This window comes from Anas acuta, chromosome 5, assembly GCF_963932015.1.
Source record: "Anas acuta chromosome 5, bAnaAcu1.1, whole genome shotgun sequence".
NCBI lineage: Eukaryota > Metazoa > Chordata > Aves > Anseriformes > Anatidae > Anas > Anas acuta.
Genome location: NC_088983.1, coordinates 5183561 through 5209619, shown reverse-complemented (window position 1 = coordinate 5209619; position 26059 = coordinate 5183561). Strand labels below are relative to the sequence as shown.

The following is a 26059-nucleotide window of genomic DNA, read 5'->3' as shown; positions in this document are numbered from 1 at the left end:
GAAACCTGATTTTTAATTTAAAAGCACAGTAAAACTATGTGAGGCTTCAAGAAACATTCAAAGAGGTTTTTAAAGATTCATTAAAGGTTATGCACTTGTGCAGCTTCCCTTCAGCTTCAAAAGAATTCAGATCTGAATTAGCTTATTGCAACTCTACTTCCTCTCAGCTAACATCCTGGCAGAAGTAGGTATGGCAAAGTGCCATTTAGACCTGAAGACACAGAAGACCTTTAACTCCTACTAGAAGAATGTGGCAGAAAGAACTGAAGATTTCCCTGGCTTTCTTCCATACCCAGGACTTCTCCATGGGTATTATCCTACTGAACAAAAAGGGGAATAAATGACTAAACATTTCAGCACACATATTAGAAAATGCATGCCTAGTTTAAAATGTCTTTCCCTGACAATGTTTTTAAACTAATTTTCCTCTCTTTCTTAAATTTTCATGAGGATCTATGTCTGCATCAATGCCTATGGGAAAGCAGTTAATTACCCAACAAACACACTGCATGTTGAACAGAGAGACAGCACATTGGCCAAATATGCTTGTTGTCTTGTGTGCTAACTGTCTGGAACAGTAATTGTGACCCAAGAACATTCCACCACATACACATAGGAAAGATAGAAAGCCCAAAACAGAGTTGTCCTGATTTTGGCTGGGATATAGTTTCTTTTCTTTGTAGAAGCTCGTATGATTCTGTAAGACTTAGAACGATGCATGGAGACTTAGAAAACTTAGGCATTCTCTAGCACAGCCAAAATTGATTTAATCAGTTATTCTGTTGATTCCATAAATGAACATAAGTTTTTTAATGGAAATTCTTAAAAAAGATTATATTTTTTTTTTGCCTATCATAGAGCATTTCGAATCTATGGATAGAATTGCTGTCTGACTTCTGGGAAAACTATACGCCCTGAGAAGCAACAGCATGGGTATTATCTTGAAGACCTTATGACAAAGTACCAGCAGTATTTTGCTCCCCTACACATAAAAAGGAAGGAAAGTATACTTTAGTTCTGCAAGAGAAACTCTCCACAACGAAAGTCAGCCAAAAATACAGATGAAAAGAAGAAAATATATGTCTGTCACACAATAAACATGATGCCAACCACGCAATCAGGGCTTCCTGACAACCATCTCCTATAAGGGGCATCTCAACAGTAATGATAATGCTTGTCATGTACTCAGTGATAGTTTAAGCCAGCGTTGCAGAAATCAGGAGGAACAAAAAGACAAGCCATTCAGTCACTCTCTTCCTCACTGGCTGCATGGCCAAGTTAACACTCCCCAGTGAACAAGGCTTAGAGAAGCCTACGCTAGCAGGTAGCGTGTCATCTCTCTAACAAGCACGAACACAACCTCATCGGCACAGCAGTGAGCTAAGGTTGGCCAAATTAAGTATACATGCACCTGAGATCAAGCTAGCATCTCCTCAAGGCACTGTGTGCATGGATGGACTGGTGAGGACTGGCACGAACTCAGGCACCTCTACACAACATGATGCTGACCTACTCTGTTCACAATTTGAAGCTGACAAGATTAGAAAGATTTAAGATGATTTTCTGAAAGCAGAAAGGTCTAGCCATAAGTCTCATGGAAATGTGCTGGAAGGCCATCAATGCTACAGAACATTAAATGTAAGCAGAGAATTATAACCATGAGAGTCCATTTGTAATGTCATTTGGTGTTGTGGTTTTTTGTTTTGTTTTGTTTGTCTCTCTGTAGTTTGTGCCTTTTTTTTTTTTAATAAGACAAGCCAAAAAAAAAATTAAATTTAACTGAGGTGCAAGCAGAAGTTGAGAGATAACACAGATTCTTAACCTACAATTATGCATTCCTGGAGGATTTAAAAAAAAAACAACAAACACAACATGTCTTTTGAAATACCAAAAATGAAAGCTAATGAGAATACCAAAGTGACAATCCCACTCAAAAAATGTTGATTGTAGAAAAACATTCCAACTTGTACAAGAACATTATGAAAATGTTTTGCAACCGACTTTCTAACAATGAATAGGGGACTTTCAATGATTTAGATTTACCATCTTTGAAATGTTTAGCCACACAATTAGGATTATCAACATTCATAACCCTCCCATGAGCACAAAATGATTTATCTAGAACAGGAGGAGCCCAGCTTCCTCCAAGTCATTCTCTTGCTTCTTAGAGTAAGAACATAGGGGTAAATGGCCACAAGCAGCAGCTCATTCCTATACTGTTAAACAATAAAGGCCTGAAGGGGTCAAACCAAAGATGCATTTAGTCTGGCATTCTGTCTAACAGTGGCTAAAAGCACATATAAATCTCACAAAAGTCCAGTGCCAGAAATGGAGGAGCAGCTAAGGAATTTGGGTAGATAAGAAAATTCCTGTATGACTAAAGTCATTCGTTTTGGAGTGACCACACAGACTTCCCTCCTCGTGACTAGAAGGAATTTATTTGCTCCTGCCCCACAAGAAAACACAATGCTCTTTCTATTGATCAGAATCTGACCCAGACACATGTGACACGGAGCAAACAAGTGGTACATGTACGGCTGCTCCACACCGCTGCCCAGAACCTCTCTGAAATGAAGATCCCATTCAGGGCAGGTTACAAAAACCCACCCAGGCTTTGCCATAAAAATCCTAACATCCACAAGGTGCCTTCCCAGTTAAATCAGAACAAAGCTCTACAGAACTCAAGGCCCAGCTGGACGCCACCTGAAATATTTTCTCTAGCCTCTCTGCAAACACTATTAAAAGCCTAGTTTTGCTCCTAAATGGATTGGTCTTCTTAGTTCGTGCATAGCCGATAGAATCTTAGTTCAAAGAAAGCAAAACAATGCCTAGAGATGAAAAACAAATTGTGAAATGACTGATGTCAGAGTCAATAACTAACTTGGGAGGAAATCTTTTAAGAAGTTTAAAGTGATTATCACCTTAAAACATTTGATAGAATGACTCATTCTGAACGCCTGAGTACCTCTTGTTTCAAATTGCTTTCAAATTACCTGCTACCAAGGTTGTTTTTTTTTTGGAGAAGGATGCACAGATCTAGCAGAGGGTCTCACGAAGCATGGCTTTGTCCCATGCAGGCAGATATTTACTCTGGTTATCACTTATAGGTAGACACATCATAGAATAGCTAAAAATCTAGCCCATGAAGAAATGTGATTTAGAGTCTTATGTGAGGAACACCCACATACAGGAAGAATATATTTTATTTGGGGGAAAACAACAAAACAAAACCACACACACAAAGCTTGGGGATTTGTTTGTTTGGTTTGGAGGGAGGGTGAGTTTTTCATGCCAGCAGGCAAAAAAGAAAAAGAATACAAACACAAAACCCCACCACACTAAGGGTTAGGTGCAAAAATAGGTTTCTAAAGATGAGATATACACGTACATAAATTTGTATGTAACATGGGTCATCTTACACACGGTACATTACCATTTGCCTGTACCCTGGCACACAAAAATCAATTATATCAGCTAATTCTTCAGAGCATGTGATGCAGATGTCACTGGGTTCTTCATCATAACTACTGGTACTAAAAGAAGGAAACACACCCTTTACACTCCCTGCCCCTGTTATTTTTGGCTAGTGAAAGGATAGCAAGGATACAAACATCACCTCAACAGACACTGATCTTTAACAGAATCCAGCCTTGTCCGTGAACAATCATTCCAAGAAATAATATAATCTGATGACCTCAAAGTGAAAGAGGTATATACCATTTAAAAACCTCTTTCAAGATGCAACACATCCCATCAGATGACATATTTAAGAACTGCTCAGAAACCAATAGCTCAATACAGATCTATCCTCAAAAACAACAACAAAACAACAACATAAGATTGATAAATATAAGATATTTTGGGCTATTCTTAATACAGAATATCAGGTAAGGACAGAATGCATCCAGGAACATACCAGCCATGGTAAATGTATTATTACTTTTAAACACACTGTGAAGCTTAACACATTAAAGAACTCGATTGTACTTTTTGCCAATATATTTTAAATTTACCCTTAGTCAGTGAGAAAAACATCATCTCTAGGTAAAAGCACATAGTAATAAAGTAGCAAAGGACTAACTTCATGGGTTTCAAGCAGAGATGAATAGGATCTTTCCCTACCTTCAAGTATCCTAAGGTACATCACCATTACTGCCTACCGAACCCTGCCCCTACTATTACAGCTAAAGCTCCTGAAATGCTAAAATCATTGGTTTACAACGCTAAAAATGCTAAAAACATTGGTTTACATGCTGAACCTCTGCTATTACTTCCTTTCCTGTATATTGCACCTTATTTTTCTATATTTGAAATACTGTGCCCCTCCAACATTGGCGTAGCCTGTCTGAACCAAGTATGTATACTCCTAGGTCCTGTGAGACTGGTGAAGCAGTGAGGAAGTGTGGAAAAGGTAAAAAGGGGATCTGAGCCTAACAGAAAACATATTGCTGGATTCTGTCACAGTAAAATCATTTTTTATTACACACATGTACCTCACATACAGCTTCGCAGCTGAATGTGTCACTTCAAACACATCAGTTCTGTGATGTCAGTATTCATACTAAACATGAATATTAAACATATATTTTCCTAGGTTTCATTTTGCACTTTCTGACTAGTGACAGAAAAGAGTTTACCTGGGAGGGACCCTTTGAGAGAGATGGCACACTGCAGTCTGGTTGGGCTGCTTGCAGAACACGTTTTGAAATGGGTTGCGATTCCAGTTCAGCCATAAGCATTGGACCATGACTTGTATCAGCATCTCCAAGAGTTTCTGCTGAGAGAGAAAAATAACTAAGAAAAAAATCCTTGATGAGCTGGAGCAATAATCTCCCAGACAGCTCATGTGACAGGATGTGGATTCTTTTCAACAATGGACATGCACTGTCAAAGAGAATGATTCCCTCCTTACATGGTGCTTCGTATATCCCTCTAATTGTCCTTGTGGGGTAAAAAGAAGAAGGAAATGCATCTCTGTGGAGATCAGAAGAAAAAAATCAGCCTTATTACCTGTAGATTTCTAACATGGCAAGCATTTATTGTAGCTTCAGAGATGTATAGTTCATGATACCATTATAGGCTTAATGCACTTTACCACACATATTGGAAAGAGATTGGAAAGGCTTCTTCATGAAAATGTTTCACTCTGCTCACTCTGCTGTGTGGATGAAAAGAAACCTGTATATATTCTTTTTTAAAGGGGTAATTTTCTGTATAATCTTGCATTCAGCATGCTTTCACAGCCTGCAAGTGTGTAAAGCATCTTTATGAGAAATATACTGACAGATCATGAACTAACTTTACCCTTCTGCTATCATACAGAGCCAAAGAAAGAATTCTAAATCTAATTAACTACAATTATTGCTTAATTAACTGTAATTATTGTTCACTTTAAATACTACATGTGCCACTTCTCATTTGCATGTTGGTTTTTATATCTATAACTTCAAGCACTAAAAACAAGGATTTAAAAATGAAAGATTGCTCATCAGGATGCTGTTACGCATCTACATAAGCAACACCTTAAACATCCTACAAAGGGATGTTATGTTTCTATGATACAAAAAAAAGGTGAAAACCTGAAAATAGTCATACACATACAGTCCCGTACAATTCTCATAATTCTTACAAGATGTATCTGCAAGTAAGTGATTCATTCTGACAGAGAAACTACACTACAAGGCTCTATGTACAGAGATACACACCCTGAAATATGTGAACTTTTATATCAGTACAACGATTACTTTATTTCATCCCTAAAAACAATTCTCAAATGAAATGTTGGACTTGCACCCTAATTGTTGTGGCTGTTGGGACATAGCACTTAGTTCTGACTTGCATGAGACTGAAGGACGTGCAACTTGACAAACCACTGAATGGATACAGAACATTTGGAAGAAAAGAATAAACAATCACTATGTTTTTGTGGAATGGTTTGGGTTGGAAGGAACCTTGAAGGATCACCTAGTTCCAACCCCCTGCCATGGGCAGAGACATCTTCCACTAGACCATGTTGCTCAAAGCCCCAGCCAGGCCTTAAACACTTCAAGGGATGGGGCATCCACAACTTCTCTGGGCAACCTGTTCCAGTGCCTCACCACGGTCTGAGTAAAGACTTTCTTCCTTATACCTAATCTAAAGTTACCCTCTTTCCGTTTAAAGCTATTGTCCCTTGTCCCCTCATTACACTCTCTGATAAAGAGTCCTTCTCCAACTTTCTTGTAGGCCCCCTTAGGTACTGGAAGGCCACTACAAGCTCACCCAGGAGCCTTTGCTCAGTCCAATCATACCTGCAGTTTGGGCAAGCTGCCCTGGTGACAGAGAACGGAAATCCTGGTATGGTCTGTTCTCAGAGGTCTGAGAAGCTGCATGGTCCATATTAACTGCGTGCCCCATTAGGATTCTCTCTTCTGCTCTGGTCAGCCTAGGTCTTTGACCTTCACTGAGCTCCCCAGCACTGTCATCAGAATCCTGCATAGAATAGCAACATCAGAACAGCAGGTAGACAAAAATAAATAAATAAATAAATAACTTCTTCCAAAACCAGGCAAATTTAAGTCTATGCAACTAGATTTGAATAAAGGAAGCTAACACTGCAAAGCTATCATCTAACTGGCTTTGAAAGCAAGACATACATTTATTAACACTGGACTGAAAAGAATTGGAGCTGAAGAACACCACTTATTTTGTTAGCTATGTCCCAATGTGATAAGAACATAAGTTATATTTTGGCACAGAAGTCTTTAGCATTACAGAAATGTCCATTGTTGACTGCCTGTAACACTGGAAGCACATAAAAGCTATTGCATGCCTTTGTATAGCATGTCAGAGAAAAACTTTAAAATGTTTGAATGGCACATAAATGCTGCAGATGGTTCTCTGCATTCTGACTTTCAAAACTGCAGAGAAAAGTAACAGTTAACTTGCTTCTATGCAGGAAAAAAAGATGGCTAAACACAAACACATGCATGGAATCATTCTAATGCAGTACTAGTAACATCTACAAGAGATTCTCTTATACACAGGAAGGTGTGCTTGCACACACCTTGCCAGAATCTGTGGAGGAATTTATCAGTGTCTTGTATGGACAGACTGAGCAGTCTGTAGCTATGGGAAAGCCAAAAACCGAATCAAAGATGCATTTTTAATTGGCAGTGCTGATGAGAAAATGCCATTACAATTACAGTTAGGCTCAGAGTTGACGCTGCAGAAATCTATTCTCTAAGTTCATCCACCAGAGCTCATTAAGCAAAATAAAGACAGACAAACGAACAGTTAAGGAGGAGAGTGAAGTCAGTAATTATTTAGACTAAACTGACCAAGACAGAAGGAAGAAACTGCATATGCACCAGTAAAATCACAAAAGGCAAGATCTGTCCTAAACAAAGGTGCTCATGAACTGTGTTGCTGTATTCAAAGTTCACTTCCTTTAAACATTCCTCCAGCTATGTCAGTTAGGATAGACAGTCAATCCAAACCACTACTTTCCACATAGAAAATACCTAGATGTGTTACAATGACATTTGCCCTTTGTGATGTAGATGTATTTTTTCTGTCAGTCTGATTTTTTATGCCAACCACATATGAATATTTTGAGGTTTTGCTCTAAGATCGGTATCAACAGCATATGCAAAGAGCACGAAAACATTTGCTGATGGTTATTCTTCATAACAGCTGTACAAGTGTATTAGGCAGGTAAGTGCAGTGAACTGCCAAACATACCAACTACATTGCTGAAGTGATAAAACACTTCCCCGATGTTCAAAAGGACAAATCTGATACACTGAAACAGTCACATACACACCTAGAAAATAAGGTATGTGTGACACTATGTACAGCTAAGTTATTTGTAGAGACGTGTAACCTTCAGTGGTTTCAGAAGTTTTACATGAGAAGAGACAATGTAAGTGGAGTCACTTCACAGAATCACAGAATCACAGAATTTCTAGGTTGGAAGAGACCTCAAGATCATCGAGTCCAACCTCTGACCTAACACTAACAGTCCCCACTAAACCATATCCCTAAGCTCTACATCTAAACGTTTTTTAAAGACCTCCAGGGATGGTGACTCCACCACCTCCCTGTGCAGCCCGTTCCAGTGCCTAACAACCCTTTCAGTAAAGAAGTTCTTCCTAACATCTAACCTAAAGCTCCCCTGGCGCAACTTAAGCCCATTCCCCCTCATCCTGTCACCAGGCACGTGGGAGAACAGGCCATCCCCCACCTCACTACAGCCTCCTTTAAGGTATCTGTAGAGAGCGATAAGGTCGCCCCTGAGCCTCCTCTTCTCCAGGCTGAACAAGCCCAGCTCCCTCAGCCGCTCCTTGTAGGACTTGTTCTCCAGGCCCCTCACCAGCTTCGTCGCCCTTCCCTGGACTCACTCGAGCACCTCAATGTCCTTCTTGTAGCGAGGGGCTCAAAACTGAACACAGTACTTGAGGTGTGGACTCACCAGAGCCGAGTACAGGGGGACGATCACTTCCCTAGCCCTGCTGGCCACACTGTTTCTTATACAAGCCAGGATGCTGTTGGCCTTCTTGGCCACCTGAGCACACTGCTGGCTCATATTCAGCCGACTATCAACCAATACTCCCAGGCCTTTCTCCGCCTGGCAGCTTTCCAACCATTCCTCTCCCAGCCTGTAGCTCTGCTTGGGGTTATCGCACCCCAGGTGCAGGACCCGGCACTTGGCCTTGTTGAACTTCATGCAGTTGGCCTCAGCCCATTGGTGCAGCCTGTCCAGATCCTCCTGCAGAGCCTTCCTACCCTCGAGCAGATCGACACACGCACCTAACTTGGTGTCATCTGCAAATGACTTCCAGCAGGGATTGGGGTGTATGAACTTAGCAGTAAGGATAAGCTTGAAACTTCATGAACTTAAGATTTTGTCCGCTTTTGAGTACAATAGTTTCCTTCAATCTTCACATGCTTGTGTTTCGCTTCTGTGTTGCAAGAAAAAGGACAGTAAATTACCTCCAAATAGTGTATTCGTCCTTGTGCGGCAACAGGTGCTTGATTTAATTTGGCTAAAAGGGTCAGGACAGGATCCCTGTGATAGCCTTTATGGTGTCTTCTCACCACCTGCCCTTCACTGGGAGGATCATAATCCTAAAACAAAGAAACAAAATCCACATAATCCTTGATCCTGAACTTTTTTTTGTAGGAATTTGCATCATTCTTACTTAAGTTCACAATTAAGCTTTTTTTTTTTTTTTTTTTTTTTTACAAAGGAAGTTGTTACAGTTTCCACATTCAGAACCTGTGTCATGATGATCCAGGCATCTCAAAGTAAGCAAAATGACACACTGCTTTCTTCTTTTACTCAAGAGACATGCAAAGTCTTTAAAAAGCTTTATACCTAAGATTGCAATACTTTGTGAAGGACAAGATCTTTTAAGTCTTCAAGTCCAGAGAACAGTTAAAAAAGTGGAGAATACTTTGACTTCTGAACCTTCCAAGACAAAGCACTACACCACCAGACATCAGATAAAAAAAACAGATGTTTTAAGCAGCTTTAACTAACTCAGTCTCAGCTAATCTACTTTAATAAATTAAGCACACAAGCAATTAAAAGATGGCTCAAAACTGAAGCAGTAGAGCATAACCATGTTATACTCCGGTTTAAGTTGTCCTGAAGTTAAAAGCACTAGAAATTAAAATGTATATTAGCTCTCTCTCACCTACAGAATATAAACCATTCAACTTTTTTTTTTTTCTTTTAAAGAAATTAGTTTGTATAACATGTTTTTTCTTTTCTTAGGAGCTATGAAATTCTAATGATATTTGTAAGTGTAGAGTTTAAAAGTGTAAATTAAAGTTGTAAGTTTGTAAGTGAAAATGCTTAAAGGTCTTCCAATTTACAAAGCTGCTCAAGGCAGACTACCACATGAAATCCATTCCCATCAGACATTTCCTTACCATTTCATTGGCATCTTGTAAAGTACTCATTAAGCTCTCAGTGATATTTGGAAGAGGCAGTCCTCCTTCTGTTAAGGTTGAAAAATATTTTAAGTTAGAAATATTAAAAAATATACTATTTGTATGAAAGAAAGCTAATGCCACTTTCTTCAATCATTGCAACACAGTGCTTTAGTAAATTTGGAAATTGCTGCTACCGGATCTGTAGTGTAAAAACAGACGTCCAGCTTCCAGAAAATCACTCTTACACTATGCTTTCAATAACAATTTAGTACCACATGGGACTTATGCAAGACAGTTGAAATTATTTTCAATGTTGATTTTATGACTTAGCAGCAGATTTAATCTTTTTTTCATTAGTAAGCTGGTTCATTTCGTTTTTTTGTTGAAAAAGAGCAATGTCATCTCTTAAGTTCATCCAAAAACATGAAGTGAAAATTAAAGGTCAGGTTTGTAGTTTTATCTGACAATGTATTAAACGTAATTCCAGTAGACAGGATGAGAATTGTATAAAGAAAAAAATCAAATAATAATTATAATAATAGCCAAATTCCACACATTTGTTTCATTAGTTACCTCTTGCAGCCAGCATCTGGCCATAGCTGAACACGACCTCCCCTTCTGAGATGGGTCTGTCTGCAGTTTCTGTTTCGGTGAGGGTAAGACTACTTTCCTGCGTGGACTGCTCAGAACTAACTGTAGATGCAGCTGATGGAACTGGTGGTTCACAAGGAAGCGATTCCAAGGGCCTTGGTGATGACTGCCAAGATGGAATAATCAAGGCTTCTGGTTCCTCATCATTAGCCACTGACATCTCACTAAAATGTAAGAATATATACACTCTGACCACACCAAAAAGCACCAAACACTATGGAGTAAAAACTTATATTAATATTGAAAAGAAATTAATTTGCAAGTATTATTTTCAAATGGAAGAGCACAGCACTTTACAGTCTAGTCCAAGAATCAACATGCCTAAATAACATTAATGAATTTCTAGCTATAAATAAAAATTACCACGTGCATTCCCGTTGAGGCAATAGAAAAGAAAAGATGCTAATAATACAGTTTTTAATTGTCACTACATTTATTACTGACGTGTAACACCATCAGTTTCATGTTTAGCGTGACAGTGTATAAGGACATCCACATTCTGAGAAAAGTCCTGATTTTACATTTTTCCCAAAATATAAGTTAAGTATTTCAGAAAAAAAATGCTGGTTTATCTCAATGCCTCCTTAAATATATTTTGAGTAGTTCTGTCTACTGGCTTTTTGAGGATATATTTATTTCTTAATAAACAAGAAAACCATGTAGTCTGTTAAACTCACACAGCCCTGGGATGGAGTGGTTCTTCAGCTACAGGACTGGGTTTCTCTTCTTCCAGAGGAAGCTCTGCATCATCCCATGGGTTTGGAGGCTTTGGTTTCCCCATTTTTGCAGCTTCAGAGACCCCCTCTGAGGCAGGAGAGCTTGGCGTGGCTATTCTAGGAGGTGTATTGATAGGAGTGATCACAGGTGTGCCAACAAGACTAGCAGCAGCTGGAGTATCAGTTCCTGCATGTGTGAAGCCAAATTTCAGATCAGAAAGGAAAGCAGGAAGTAGCACTTGTAATGTTTGTGGTATCTGTTTGATAGTTATGGAGATGAGACTAGATTAAAACTAGTTTCTTTTAAGTATGGTGGTGGCATTTGAAAGAGCTATAATAAAATCTCAATTGTTTACTTCCTTTAATAAGGGAAACTGCTTTGCATTTTAAAAACTAAGCTGCTTTACTTGAAGAGTGTAAATTTGGCTCAAATAACACTAGGAACACAGGAAAGAGCAAAAGACAGATATTTTTCTAATGTGAAAGGTGGGGGGACTAGGGGAGTGGAAATCATACAGTGTAGCAATGTGCATTAAGTTTGAAAACAGAACGGTTACCAGATAGATGTTTGCTTTTTATACAAATTAGCTCATAATTTTTGTATTACATGAGTCCCCACTTGAATCATAGCCTCAAGAATGTTTATCCTGAGAGATAACACGTCTTTGAAGAAGAAAATTAAAGGCAGTAGATTAAAGCATATTTGCTCCTTCTAAAGTTCAATTGTTATTTTCACTACCTGCTTCTTTCATTTTTTCTTGTCCATGAACATCTCCACCAATTTCTGTAATAGATGGAGAAGACTCCGGAGTTTTGACTGGAGGCAATTCTTTTTCTGAAGGTGGGGTTTGTGGTGGTGTGGCCTGGGGTGTTGGCAATGGAGTAGGCACAAGAGACTCCTGTGGGAAAAAAAGAAATAATAATAAAAAAAAGTAATGAAATTGCTATCTCAATGCAAAACTCCCATCTTCCAGTATCCCTAGAGTTAGCACAGGGTGAGGGAGGGGAAAGGAAGGGAGAGAGGGAGAGAGAGAGAAGTTATCACAAAACAGGAGCAGTCTGCTTAAGACACGTGCTTCACAGATCTAACTCCTCCATCTAAACATAAAGTTGCACCAGGCTAAATTGCTTGCCTGGACAAAATAAATTTACAAACAAAACAAAACAAAAAACAGTAAATTATCTTATATGAATTTTAAGAAAGCATTTGATACAATGTTCAGTAAGAAAATACATCTTTACATGGACAAAATTGAATTAATATAATATATTTACCACAAGAGAAATCAGTTAAAGGTAAGATTACAAACAATGCAACAGCCAAAACTGTGAAGCACTAAAATAAGCAAGGGAAGAGTTGTGATGTTATCTTTTTTTCTTTTTTTAAATAAATAAATAAAATAAAATAAAAAAATAAAAAACAACAGTGATGGAGATGAATCTGACAAGCAAGTATGCTGTTGGTTCTCATTACGCCTGCTATGGAGGAACCTGATGGATCTCTCCAGTTTTTTTTCCAGTCCTGTTTTCTGATATTTCATAAAGAAAATGAGATAATCAGAAAAATGAGATAATCAGAAAACACAGAAGCATTGCCCATCGGTAAGTGTTGAAAAACAAAATCTGTATGGATGACTGCTTTATTTAACCTAATCAAAGGCCAAAAAGGACAAAACTAATCACTAGAAGTAAGTAAATGAATATATATAGTAAAGAGAAAACAACCAAAACAACCATTTCACTTAAGGACATTTCAGTTTAAGTTGGTACTGAAACAGGAAGACTTAAAAGGGCCATTAATTAATTAAGAATGGTAATGAGGGGGGAGAGGTTTCTAAATATCAGAAGAACAAGATCCAAAGAACAGCCCTCTTTAATCCATAATGGAAGAGCCTTTTGAATGCATCCATAAAGAAAGAGCCTTTTGAATGCAGACCTTATACAACACTGGATTGTAGCACAGCCATGCTGTTATCAAAATAAGAGACAGCTGTCATTTGGTTATCAAAGGGAACACAGAAAATTATTCTGTATTACAGGAAGCTCTACTAATCATTTAAGTGCTTACTAAAAACTACTGAACTTAAACATTAGAAAGAATTAAAACTTATTTTTACGTATATTCACTACAGGCTGCCAGCCCATAAGACCAAAAATATCAATCAGATCAGTTTATTTTTTATTTTTGCAGCTTTGCAAGGAAGTAACATAGCTATGTTATATTCAACAAAGCAAGGAAGGTTTTGTCTTGTTGCTTGTTGGGGTATGATAAGGAACAATCAGAAAATGCAAATCACACATGCTCAGCTTCAGTCTTTTTTTGTACATATTAGAACCACCATCCTACCAAGAAACTACCCCTTAGGAGATGGTTTAGTGGGTGATGGTTGGACCAGATGAACTTGGAGGTCTTTTCCAACCCTTATGATTCTATGAACTTCAGTAGGAGAATTTAAATAAAACACTCTTACCGTTGTAATTGCTGTACTTGGAACAATATTTGTAGCAGCAACTGCTTTCTGAGCCTGCCTGTTACCCAGCATGGTCTCAATTGTCTCACTGAGAGCTTCGTTTACAAAATGGCTAATCATTTCTGAGTCCACTGGTACACCAGCATCGACAAAGAGTTGAAAACCTCCACCACCTGCAACTTGAACTGAAAATGAAGGAACACAAGGCACACACACAGGCATCAGTTTTTAAACTTGTGTACTATACCACAGCCATGCATTATATCCCCTATGAACTTTTAAACATTCCTTTGAAGAAAGTGATTTTTGTACTTTATAGACAAAAGAAACAACAGTAGAGAATCAAATCAGGGTCACAATAGAAGCCAGTGAATAGCAGTGACATCATAGGAAAAATACATTTATCTCTTGTTATCACATTTTTATAAGATTTATTTTCTCTCATTATCACATTTTTATAAGATGATCACTTTTTTTTGATGTATCTATTAAAAAAAAAAGAAAAGCAAAGAAGCATTACAGGCTTAGCAAAATGCTATGCACATGCAAAATCTAATTTAGATGACCAATTTTTGCACAATTATTTGTGCATTTTGTGTGTTTTATGTTGTTGTTTTGTTTTTTAATTTCAGTGGCCCTGTAACACTTGCTCAGTCTCAAATTAAAGCATGCTGTTTTGTATAATAAGAGTTTCACTGGTACAGCATAATCTGCTTTTGAGCACAGCTATCTAGAGAACTTGTTAAAATTAGCCTATGCTTGAGAAAATCCATCCTCTGAGAACATTAACTCCTACTTACCAATGTCAGAGGTTACACTCTCACTGTCTTCCCCCTCTGATGTGCTAACACTGGGCACTGTTTCTTTCTGAACTGGGTACATCTCACTGATAATTTTTGCCATTATTTCTTGTTCCACCCTACGAAAATAAAATGTGTGTAACTATCAGTAACCATCAAGACACCTAAAAGGATACAAAACAGTATTCTTGTCACAAAATATAAGGAAGTTCAAAGAAAAGAGGAGAAGGGAAGAGAAGGAAGGAAAAAAGGGAAAGTATTCTTACAGATTTGTTTCTTCTTTCATACATATTCTCCTGATATTTTGTTACACTGCAACTCACCAATTTATCAACCTGTTTTCTATAGTTTCTCTCCTTTCAATCAGTTCATCCAAAACATCAGAAGACTGCTGAGGAGCAGAAGCCACTGGAGGAAACACAGGACCACTGTATGTTGGCGAGGCAACTTTAAAATGTCCATTAAGCTCTAGAACAGGCTCAGTGAATTCTGGAATTTCATCCCTCTCCTCTTCCTCATCCTAAAAAATAATCAGCAAATTAAATTATAATGTATTTTTGGAAGACAATGTCAGTGAGGTAACCATCAGATTTTTTTCCTCAAGAAACAGTTGTGTGCATATCGTAGAACACAAACTACGTTCTCCCTTCTTATTATGTTGCAGTTAATTCACATGATTCTAAACCTAGCAAATCATAAATCTGCAGAGGTATAAGGTTATGTATAAGAACTGCTGGGTAAAATAACATGATTTGGCTTTTATTTCTCACACAGGGCAGGGAGCCAATGGTAGTATTAATATGGGATTAATTAACTCATGACATAACTCTGGGTTTTTTTTGAAATACATATTTGAGAAATACACCTCCTTAAAAAAAAAAAAAAGAGCTTAGGAAACTTTTTACAGTTACTTGCTGAATTAGTGGGTTTTGTTGCTGGGTTTTGTTGTTTTGATTTGTTTTTAAAAATTAAACTTTCTGGCCTTCTGGCTGAAAGATACGTTGCCAGAAGTGTGCAGAACAAGCGTGCAATCATTCAAAACTCTAATAAAGTTGCCATCACTGAAGCCAGACATTAATAATTTATACGTATGTTCCATATATGTTTACAGTTAAGCTAACTTAGATTGCTAACAAGTTAGAAGACATTTCTGGGCAACAAATTCACAAGAGACGTTTTCAATTTAACCTTAATGTACGACTCTCTGCTCATTAAATTGTGTTTCCCCAGATATCACCCTCCTTTTTCCTCCTGTGTGCACAGAAAGCATTAGGTCCCAAAAAGCACAGTCACCTAAATCCATCATATTGTACTGAGTGTCCCCTGATGTATGAGAACCTTTATCCATCTCTCATAAAATTAGAAGCAAACATCTCAAAAACTAAAATAATTCTCTATGAAGGTTGGGCATGCTAAAAGGAGATGAAGAGCTGAGCCCCAAATTATGAGTGAAAAGTGTATTATGGTGCATAAAAAGACTACATCTTAATAAATCTACATTTATTAAGAATGATCTCCAACACACAAAGGAAAAAAAGGTTTTCTTTTCCGTTATACAAAATAAATTTACCTTTAACCAATAAAAAATTAAATAAAGTACTTAACATGAAAAGAAAAGAGAGAAGAGAAAAAAATGACTAACAGTTTCCTCTCTCTTTCCCCAATCCAGCATTAAATTGCTCCTCTCCTACCTTAACATACTTTAAAACTGAAAGGTCAGACAGATTTCCATGACAAGTATTACAACAAATAGCTACTGGAGAGCTTCTGGATCTTTAACGAGTTTAGAGAGTAATATTTTTTTCATATAAAAGCTGTAACTTACAAAGCAGACAAAACAGAATATGTATATTTGGAGAATCGCAAACAAAGATCTCACAGTCATTCTGTGCATTCATTCAAAAAGAAGACAGTAAAGTTAAACTCAGAATGGCACTGGATGACTTGCAAGCAGATAAGCAGTTCATTCTGTTAGCATGTATGTATTCATAACCATAACTCATTCTGACAGCAAACGTAAAGATGTCTTTGCCCAGTGTTTCATTATGCATTTTCTTCTGACTGCACTACTCCATAAATTTTCTTTGATGTTGCCTATTTAATATAATCTTTTCTGAAAGTATGCAAGATGCAAACATCTGGATTAAATAAACCAAGTACATACAATAAATCTTGCATATAATTAGTAACTTCTGACAAACTTTCGCAGTTCTCCTGCATTTCTAAATTATGAGCACAAAATATGTTATGTTTAATGGCATACAAATCCAAAAGAAGGTTATATTTACATGGGGGTGATATATGATCTCTGCTGAAATTTTAAAAAAATGAAAGAAATCAGCATTTAATTATAGAGATTGAACATGCACATATATCACCTTGTAGACCAATCCTGAATAATCTGCACTCAAGTCTGCATTTTAACTCCCTGGAGACTGTTGAAAATATCTATCACAATTCCCAATCAAAATATGGCATAAATTAGAAAGTCTTTCAGATACGATTGGAATATTAATCACTATACCTTCTCACAAAGTATCAAGCTTAAATGATATTTCCCAAATTACATTCAGATAATTAAAACAAATGTTTGAGATGATTATGTAGTATGGATTAATTTTGTTCTGTTACCAAGCATGTATACGTGTAGTCCCTTATAAAAGCTCTCCAAAACTTAGTCACGGGTTTCTAAAGCAAGTCTCCCAGCAAGGTGAGATTGCACTGCAGGTGCCATCTGTGAACTTCTACCTGAAGAGTTACCCGTCTGAATAATCAAAATTGCACTGTCCCACAGAGCATTTATTGAAAACCAGGGTTAAGGTGAATATGTTTACTCTGATCCATCCCTGGAGGTGTTCAAGACTAGGTTGGATGAAGCCGTGAGCAACCTGATCTAGTAGTGGGTGGCATCCCTGCCTATGGTGGGGGGTTGGAACTGGATGATCTTAAAGGTCCCTTCCAAGGTGAGCTGTTCCATGATTTTATGATCTCTGCAGGTTAGGCATTGTGGGGCGGTATTCAAGTGAAAATACTGAGAAGTAAGTCCTCACCTTGCAATTAGGGCATGTTTAGGAAGAGCAAGATGTCTGCCTGATGTAAAAGCCTTGTAAACTTGTTAAAGTTATTGCCAGTTGTGGCTGCTCATGCTTTGGAGAATAGACTCAATAAATCTGTAAGTCCATTTGGGGCACGCGTTAACTGAACAAGTATCACACTCTGGAATAAGACAGTGTCCAGGCAAGGGTTGGCATTATGAAATCTCTTCTGTGCAGACAGTCTGAATAACTCCTGTAGGTACAATTGGTTAAAAATAAAGAAGTGGGTAAAGCAAAGCTGTAACAACCCTTTCTGCTTTATTCCATAGGTGATTTGTTTTATTATGAAATTAGAGGACCCAAGTCAACTGCTTTGGAAACTGTAATTCAGGGTCTTTAGACACAGATGGCAAGGTCCCAATGGGGAAACAACACACATCCATCATTGTTGCCTGTGGCAGGACTTGCATTTTACAAGCTGGGACACAGTGCATCTGCCTACAAGAACCAAGCACCCCTTACCAGGGCTATTGCAGGAGAGGAATCAGCCCCAGTGTCCAGGTGTGAAACCCAGCCACTGGAACAACCCTCCAGAGATCTTTTAAGGCTCCATGGGAATGATCTGGGAGAGTAGGGAGAAGAATTCCTGAAGGATGTAGGGAAGAATATTTTGGGACAGTACAAAACCTCTTGTGCGTTGTTTACCAGAAAGAACCAGAAAGGAGCTTTCCATTATGTGTGAATATAAGGAGGTCAAAGTACCAGCAACTGGAGTCAGCCCCCAGGTCCTGGGGCCTGAGTGCTTCTGGCGCCAGCAGTGAGCACCAGCAAGTACCAAGCCAAAACAGCCACCAAGCAGGACAAACAGTTTGGGAACCAGGTAATGCAGGTGTGTGCACACATTAGAGGAGTTACAATCAGTCCACCCTGAGCTGCTAGAAAGGGGAATGGGATCAGCCCGGTGGTGCTGCCTGAGTGCTGATCTGTGCAGCCACCCGTGTGTGCTTGGATATGTGCACTTGTGTATCACACACCTGTGTTTGTGCGCGTGCCTATTGGCAATACATGATCAGTCTCTTTACAGGTTGGACCTGGGAACAGGCACTGCAGAAGCCTTCCTTTTCTCAGGCTGTCCCACTTGGCATCCCCTAACAACCGGCATTTCAGCACCTAAGCAGCTCTTGGATGTGTGTACCTTCTGGCTGGAAAAGTAAAGCAAAGCTTAGGAAAGGGAAATGCCTTGGCCAAGGTCCTAAAGCTTTTTTGTGACAACCACCATTGTAAAAAAAAAAAAAAATTAATAAAAATTCATGCAAATATATACTCTCTTCCATTCTAACAGAATTAAGCTTCCATAAAGAGGGAGGGGAGGAGACAACAGTAAGTTATTTTCCCATATAGCACTTCGTGCGCATTCTTTCATGCATCTGAATCGAAGTTATTGTTATAAAAGAGGCTTTCTTTTGTTGTTTTAAGTATTCCTGCCACTCCAGAGGTTGATTTTATGTTTTCACATTTTTAAGAACATTGTCTGTATGGGCATAGGCCAAACATGTTTCACTTGGAACATTTTTCAGTATTGTGGTTAAAATATATCCCATTGCCAAAAATAAAAGATAAAAGCAATCCAGGAGAAAAATGAAAAAATAAAGAACAAATAACTGTTATTCACATTAAAAAACTGTGTGGGACTTGTGCCCAGCAAGAGGACAAGAGGCAACAGGCACAAACTGAAGCACAGGAGGTCCCGGCTCAAAATGAGGGGACACCTCTTTACTGTGAGGTGACAGCACTGGGACAGGCTGCCCAGAGAGGTTGCGCAGTCTCCTTTTCTGGAGATATTCAAAACCTGCCTGGAAGCCATCCTGCACAATGTGCTCTGTGTGATCCTGCTGGGCAGGGGGGTTGGACCACATGATCTTCAGAAGTCCCTTCCAACCCCAGCTGTTCTGTGATTTCTTAAAGATCTTTTCTGTGTTAAAAAGAGAAACTTGTCCAAATAGATTCGGTTCCTCCCCTCCAATAATATATGTAATGTTGGAATAAAAAAAATAAGTCATTTCCCCACCTTGGAAAGAAAAACTACGCCTTTAAAATGTTTTAACTAACTGAGAAGTTTAAATGATAAATTAATATTTAAAATAAAATCAACTGTAGTCACCTGTAGGCTACAGAGTTAATATTTAATGTATGCTCTAATCCTGGGGTCAGGAGCACATAGAACAGGTTTAAACAACAAAAACAACTGGGGTACATTTTGACTAGAACAGGACAAGTCTATCTCACCAGAAAGAGGAAAAATCACTTCAGTAGGATACTAGCAAAAGACCAAATTTTCAAGCTCCTGATGACTTGACTTAGACTTAAACACAGCAGGAGACAAAAGCTGCTATCTTCCACAGAGGCAAGATAATACACAAGAGCTGGGTAAGAGCATCTTGCTGCCTTCTGAGGCAGCCTTTCTCAGCTACCATTGAGTTTCTGCTTGTGCTCTTAATCCAGAAAAGTGAAATACAGCCTGGTTCACCAAACTCGAGTGTTTGTCAGCCCCCACTCTGACTGACAAGCAGAGTAGTTGTTACCTAAAGAGACTGAACTGCAAAAGAATATCTCCAATAAATCCATGCCATCATATTCAAGAAACATCAACGCTGTTAAATACGCACAGACATCCTAACAAGACAGGACATCGAGCAAACCAGAATCTTGTCATCTCTTAATGGGCCCAATGAGGTAAGTAGTACATGTTATATATGTGTATCACTTAAAAAAGGCATTAAAATAATTTCTGACTGAAATGAGATATTATATCACAGCATTTTAGGACCTCCAAAACACATACAAATTGTTTTATACTAAAATTTTCTAAAATGGGAACCTCAGAAAACGCTTTCGCATTTTAAAAGTTTCCATCATCTCACTTAAAATCTCTAAGAGCCTCTTATATGTGTATTACATTTAGAGCTTGAAACTGTGAAATCTAAGTGCTATAATCACCACTGATTTTAGAGGACTACTTCTATTTCTAGTGCATTCTAACACATATAAATAAAAGTTAATTTTAACTTTTTAATGTAATTTTTTCAAAGGTCCTTCACTAACATGCAGGAATTTGTGATATTATTTATAGCACTGTGAACAGTTCAGTATTGCTCACAATGGGTATTTTTAAAGTTGCTCATAAAGCAAACTAATTTTCTAAACTGTATTTTCCATTATGATAGAATAATATAAAGCAAACAGAAAAACATTTAAAATGAAAGGACATCTTTGCAATATAATTACCTGCATACCATTGGTAACATCAATTAAATTTGTTCCTGGAAACTTTGTGTCTTCTTCCTCACTATGTAAATCTTCTGGAGTCTTAAAAAGACAGATGGAAATTATTAAGTATCTCATGTTGGCGGAAAAGAAAGAAATGCATTAGCAGGAAAAACTTCATGCCGAGAATGCAGTTAAATTGTCAGTCTTGTCAACAGCCTGAATCCAGGAAAAGTGCTTTATCTATCTTAAAAAGTTACGAGAAATTTCTTTGCATAGCATAAAGAGAGCTTATTATAGCTCCTTGTTGTATGCTGACAACTAAACCTTACTGGTACTGAATCTAATGGAGCGTCTCACCATCAAAAGCTCTAGGGCAATACCTATAAATGTTAGTAAAAAAAATCAGTAACACAAACCACTGCAAAACATAGCATGCAAAAATCTGAAAGTGTCTTAAGCAATTTGCTTATGTACAATTTTTACAGTGCACATTAATAATTAAATTTAAAAATGACCATGTTATTTTTGCCACTGGTCTCTGTGTTATCCTGTGAAAATCACGACCACAGGACTCCAGAGGACCTAGCTCCTTAAGCCAAAATGGCATCTGAGACACAGAGAAAGCAGAAGGTACAATAACTAAACAGACACAACCAGTACATCTCCGTGCTTTCTTCGATTCACACTGTCCAGTCTGTGAGATGGACAAGACAGATGTCCACTGGAGACGTGCCACCCTGCAAATATGTGCCTTAGTTTACAACCTTATCTTGCAAAACAATGCAGTAAATATTTTAGTTGAACAAAAGCCTTTGTTACTGCTTAGATTATATTTAAAACACTTTAGAAAAGGTATGTGGAAAGAGAACGGAAGGAAGCAGCCAGCTCCGTGGCCTAACCATGTTGTGTCACCTGCCCACACATAGAATACCAATGATAAGCTACGCATGCATGTCACTAACCACTCAAATATGGCCAAGGAACAGACAGAGGAATGAAGAACATCCTCAGTCTTTGTGCAAAACCCCTGAAGCCAGTATAAGACAGACATTACATTGGCCAATAAGCAATTACAGCTCTTAACAAGGCACAGATTTTCACAATAGCGATTATTTAATCTTGGAAGAGCATCCTGCTACAGTTCTTCATTTTCTTAAACAAATTCCTCATGCTAAATGCTTCAAAAATAACTGCTCCATGTTTCCTGGAACTGGAATTTCCTAATTTCTCTACCTAAAACAAAATATAAGACAATGTTGCAGAAATTTAACATAATTGACTGATTTTTCTTTTTTTAACAAAATTAAACTCACACACTCATTAGACCAATCAATACCTGGATTACAGCATCAACAGGAGGAAGTGCAGGTTCGGAGCCTGGAAGCACATGGTCTACACTGCCACTGCCACTTGAAATACTGTCAATATCTACATTTGGTAACACCTAGGACAGAACAAATAACCAGTCTGAAAAACTATGTATTAGCTCAGCTTCTATTGTCGAACTTCTTATATTCTTCCACTTCTTTTATATTATCTTCCTCTTGCTACTAAGTCACAAAAAACAAAACCAACAACCTAGCCCCAGAAATATCCTTTTTTGTCATGCTACCTGATTTCTTCTGTTATCTAATTCCCTGATGCATGTCTTGCATGTTATGACAGATAAATATAACTATCCATATAGCACGTGCATTTGCCGTGCAATTTATTTCATTTGGTCTACAAGACGCTGTGTAAGGATGGTTGTTGGCTTCATATTGTCATATATCTGGTATGGTAAGATAAAGGGATAATTCTATTACAATGTATCTTGCAATAAAGGCATGTCCATTACAGCATCAAAACTTTTTTTTTGGAGAACAAAAATATAAATTATAAATACTTGCTTAATTCTTTAGGGGAGTGTGGGGGGAAAATCACTGTACCCATTGAAGAACAACAGGAAAAAGGTGTGTGAGTGGAATCCCGTGATACGGTAAGGGGACAAACCCATGCCTGTATTTAGCTTTAGTTCTATGTATCATTGTATCACTTGTACCTGAAAGGTGCAGGTAGGCATGTATATATTCTCTACAATTTGAATCCAAGATACTCAACATGTAAGAAACATGAACTTTCTTGACAACAGACTTATGTGAAAATACAAAAAGACAGGTAAGGACTTCAATGGTTGATTAATCAGGAGTGAAATTCCTGGGTTGAATATCATGCTTGAGAAGGAAGTCTTAAAGGTCAAACTACCCTTCCAAGAAAATTGTCATTTATATTAATACTTTTTTATTCAAAGTTTGTTCTGGCTAGAAAGTCTTATTAAAAAAAAAAAAAAGTGAAATATTACATGACATAGAACTATTTTACAAATACATAGCTGACTTACAAAAGAAACAGTTATTCTATTTTGGTTAAATAGTTGTTAAGATGTGACAACTTGTTGGTCCCTCCATTCTGCACATTTCAAATGCTTACAGAAAAATCAGCCACTGATGTCAAAGTAAGTTACTGGTGGATGAGACTGTCTTTATTTAGCACTTATTTATTAAAATAAACAAATAACCATCACTCTTGATACATACCTGCACAGACAACTGAGGTGGATCCTTTTTCTCTGATCTCATCTCTATCACAGCTATGTTTGGCTTTTTTATCTCAACTGGAGGCTTTGGTGGTACTTGAGGAAGAGATGTCATAACTGTAACAGGATGGGGTTTACCTATAACTACTCCAGCAGGCTGCAGGGAGATGTCACTAATTTGGGTTTGACCTAAGAAAAGTTTTCAAAAATGTTTATATATATTTACAAATAAAAATCTTTAAAACAAATCTGTAAATTAATAAACTAAGTAAAATTAAATTGTCAGTGTTTTACATGAAACAGACTAAGATCTCATGCACAATTACAAAACAAGCCTGTATTTTACGCATTACCGCTGATTAACGCACTATGCTTCACCAAGTAAATTTACGACTTTCTGAGCAAAAACTGTAAACTTGCCACAGCCATTTTTTGCAGCTATTCAGTTTACTTGACTAGGGTGACACCTATTGTTGAAAATAAGAATAACTACACTGTTTTTGTCAGTCAAAAATTACATACCATGCTCCTCCTCCCCGCACATTTTGTTAACTATATTCAAAATGCAATTACACTTAGTATCTATCAAATTTTGATTTGAGACTCCCTTACTTTTTTATTTAATAACTATCATCTTTAAATGCTAACATAATAGTAACCTTTCCTGAAACAAGGCCTGTAAAGAGATTCTACTGGAAGTCCAAAAATACAGAAGCCATGAAAATTAATTAGTCTGTTTTGGCAGAAATTGTTGGGCTGAAGTCATGGTAAATGTTGAATTCAAGCCCTAATGTTTAAGTTCCTACTTACATAGATAACAAACTTAAAGCCAGAATATGAGCCCTAGAAATTGAAAGCATACTGAGGAAAGTATCTACAGCTATACAAATAATATACACCTCAGCCAGGGTGTAGCCAGATATCCAGCATGAAGAATTAAAAGAACCAGCACATTTCAAATGTTCTCCCACAAACACTTCCCACAAGAAAGGCAGATGTAAATCCCACTATATTTGCCCTCACCCAGGGCAAATCACTGACTTGAGAAGATGGAAGTTGCATTTCCACAAAATAGCACATATTAACCTACACACATCCCTTTTACAGGTTATTTGCTCTTACCTAGTGGAATAGCCATAGGAATTAGGTGACCTTCAAGTGGACCACAGGCAGCTGCTACATCTTTATTTGGACTAAAAAGATATTGATTTTCTTGAGTAAGTGCATATAAAGGATGCTGGGTTTTGGGACTGGTTACTACCTTCTGTGCATGAGAACAAGTCTGCGTTCTTGCTGACTTTACCTTTGTACCTGTAACAGCCAGATAAATTGCACAGATCAATGCATGTCCGAACACAGTAACATCACACACTACTAAAATAACCCTTCAGCTGAAACAGCTCCAAATTTTTGCTGTGGAATATGGAGGGAATGAGGGTGCAAGACTAGAAGGGCAGAATCTAATGGTGCTATGTCAGGTATCTTAGTATTGGCAGTAGTAAATGAGTTAAAATTATAATTTTTGAGTAGCTAAATCTGTTTTACATAGATAGATACAAAATATCTTAGACCTTTGTTGTTACTAATCATCACCCTTCGTGTATAAATGACCAGTTAACACGTCAATAAACACTTTTTAGCTTTGTTCATACTTAATAGATTTCTAATTACTTGAATAATAAAAGTCAACATTTAGGGATAATAAAGATTGATAATGTGACTTTTAAGAACGCAGACACAGAATTAAGCCAATCCACCCCAAAGAGTGGCCTTCTAGTGCACAAAGATTATGGGTTATAAGCGTACAAACAAGAACAGCAACTTGTAACTTGTCAATCAGAAAATGCAGATTAGAAAGAAGTGTCACTGAGAAAGGTTTTAAGGTCATGTTGGATAAGCAAAGCAACGAGAAATCACAATACAATGTTGTGGTCAAGTGGATAAACGTAGTCCTCAGATATCTCAACAAGACAGAAGTAAGGTGGAGCAGATGACTTCCATCTATGACAACACGGCGTTCATTTCTAACCCTGTATCTCTATAAATATTAAAATAGACTGGGCATTAAAAGACTTTTTTTTTTTTTTAGCGAAATCAACTGGAATCTGAAGAAGCTGTAAACTGAATTCAAACGCTCACTACAAATCAGGTACTAAATTTAAAGTGTCCCATTTACTTTTGAACTGTAAGGTTACTTCTAGCCACGGGAAGAAGTAATTAAGGGCAGAATTTCTCATGTCTTTAAATGATGCACACATGCCTTTCTTCAAGCATAGATTAGCCAGAAAAATCATTCTTTAGTCAAAGACAAATTACTGGACTCGGTAACATAAATAGATACAGTTCAGTGGCTTGTGATTTAGGAGAGGTCGTACTACATGATCTAACAGTCTCCCCTGGCCTTGAACTTTTGAGTAAAAACAGAAATTGGCAACGTATCTGTAATACCGCCAACTTGTAAAAACAAGGTTCTCACAGTAAGAATGATTAAGTACTGTATACACGCAGCACCTCATTTTAATTGCTTTCAACTTTTCATTTCCCCCTGAAAAGTTTATTTGCACTGGGCAGAAACTAGACATTTAATTAAACTTAGTTTTAAAAAAGTGGTGTTTACATATAT

The 26059-nt window shown here is 37.7% G+C and overlaps 1 protein-coding gene across 8 annotated transcripts in view; it reads right to left on the bottom strand.

Annotated features, from left to right (window-relative positions):
• KIAA0586 (KIAA0586 ortholog) overlaps positions 1 to 26059 on the bottom strand; it is a 66460-nt gene that overhangs the window by 23062 nt on the left and 17339 nt on the right. For 5 of the 8 annotated variants that reach the window (XM_068682413.1, XM_068682417.1, XM_068682420.1 and 2 more), the window contains exons 16-29: positions 24559 to 24747; positions 23438 to 23625; positions 22198 to 22305; positions 20880 to 20960; positions 14883 to 15079; positions 14560 to 14678; positions 13760 to 13944; positions 12028 to 12187; positions 11250 to 11475; positions 10495 to 10736; positions 9919 to 9989; positions 8974 to 9108; positions 6291 to 6471; positions 4638 to 4777 (exon numbers count right to left, since the gene is read on the bottom strand). In XM_068682413.1, coding sequence (XP_068538514.1) covers positions 4638 to 4777; positions 6291 to 6471; positions 8974 to 9108; positions 9919 to 9989; positions 10495 to 10736; positions 11250 to 11475; positions 12028 to 12187; positions 13760 to 13944; positions 14560 to 14678; positions 14883 to 15079; positions 20880 to 20960; positions 22198 to 22305; positions 23438 to 23625; positions 24559 to 24747 — 2222 coding nt within the window. The remainder of the gene's footprint in view (positions 1 to 4637; positions 4778 to 6290; positions 6472 to 8973; positions 9109 to 9918; positions 9990 to 10494; positions 10737 to 11249; positions 11476 to 12027; positions 12188 to 13759; positions 13945 to 14559; positions 14679 to 14882; positions 15080 to 20879; positions 20961 to 22197; positions 22306 to 23437; positions 23626 to 24558; positions 24748 to 26059) is intronic. The other 3 variants (XM_068682415.1, XM_068682414.1, XM_068682418.1) reach the window with 3 other exon arrangements.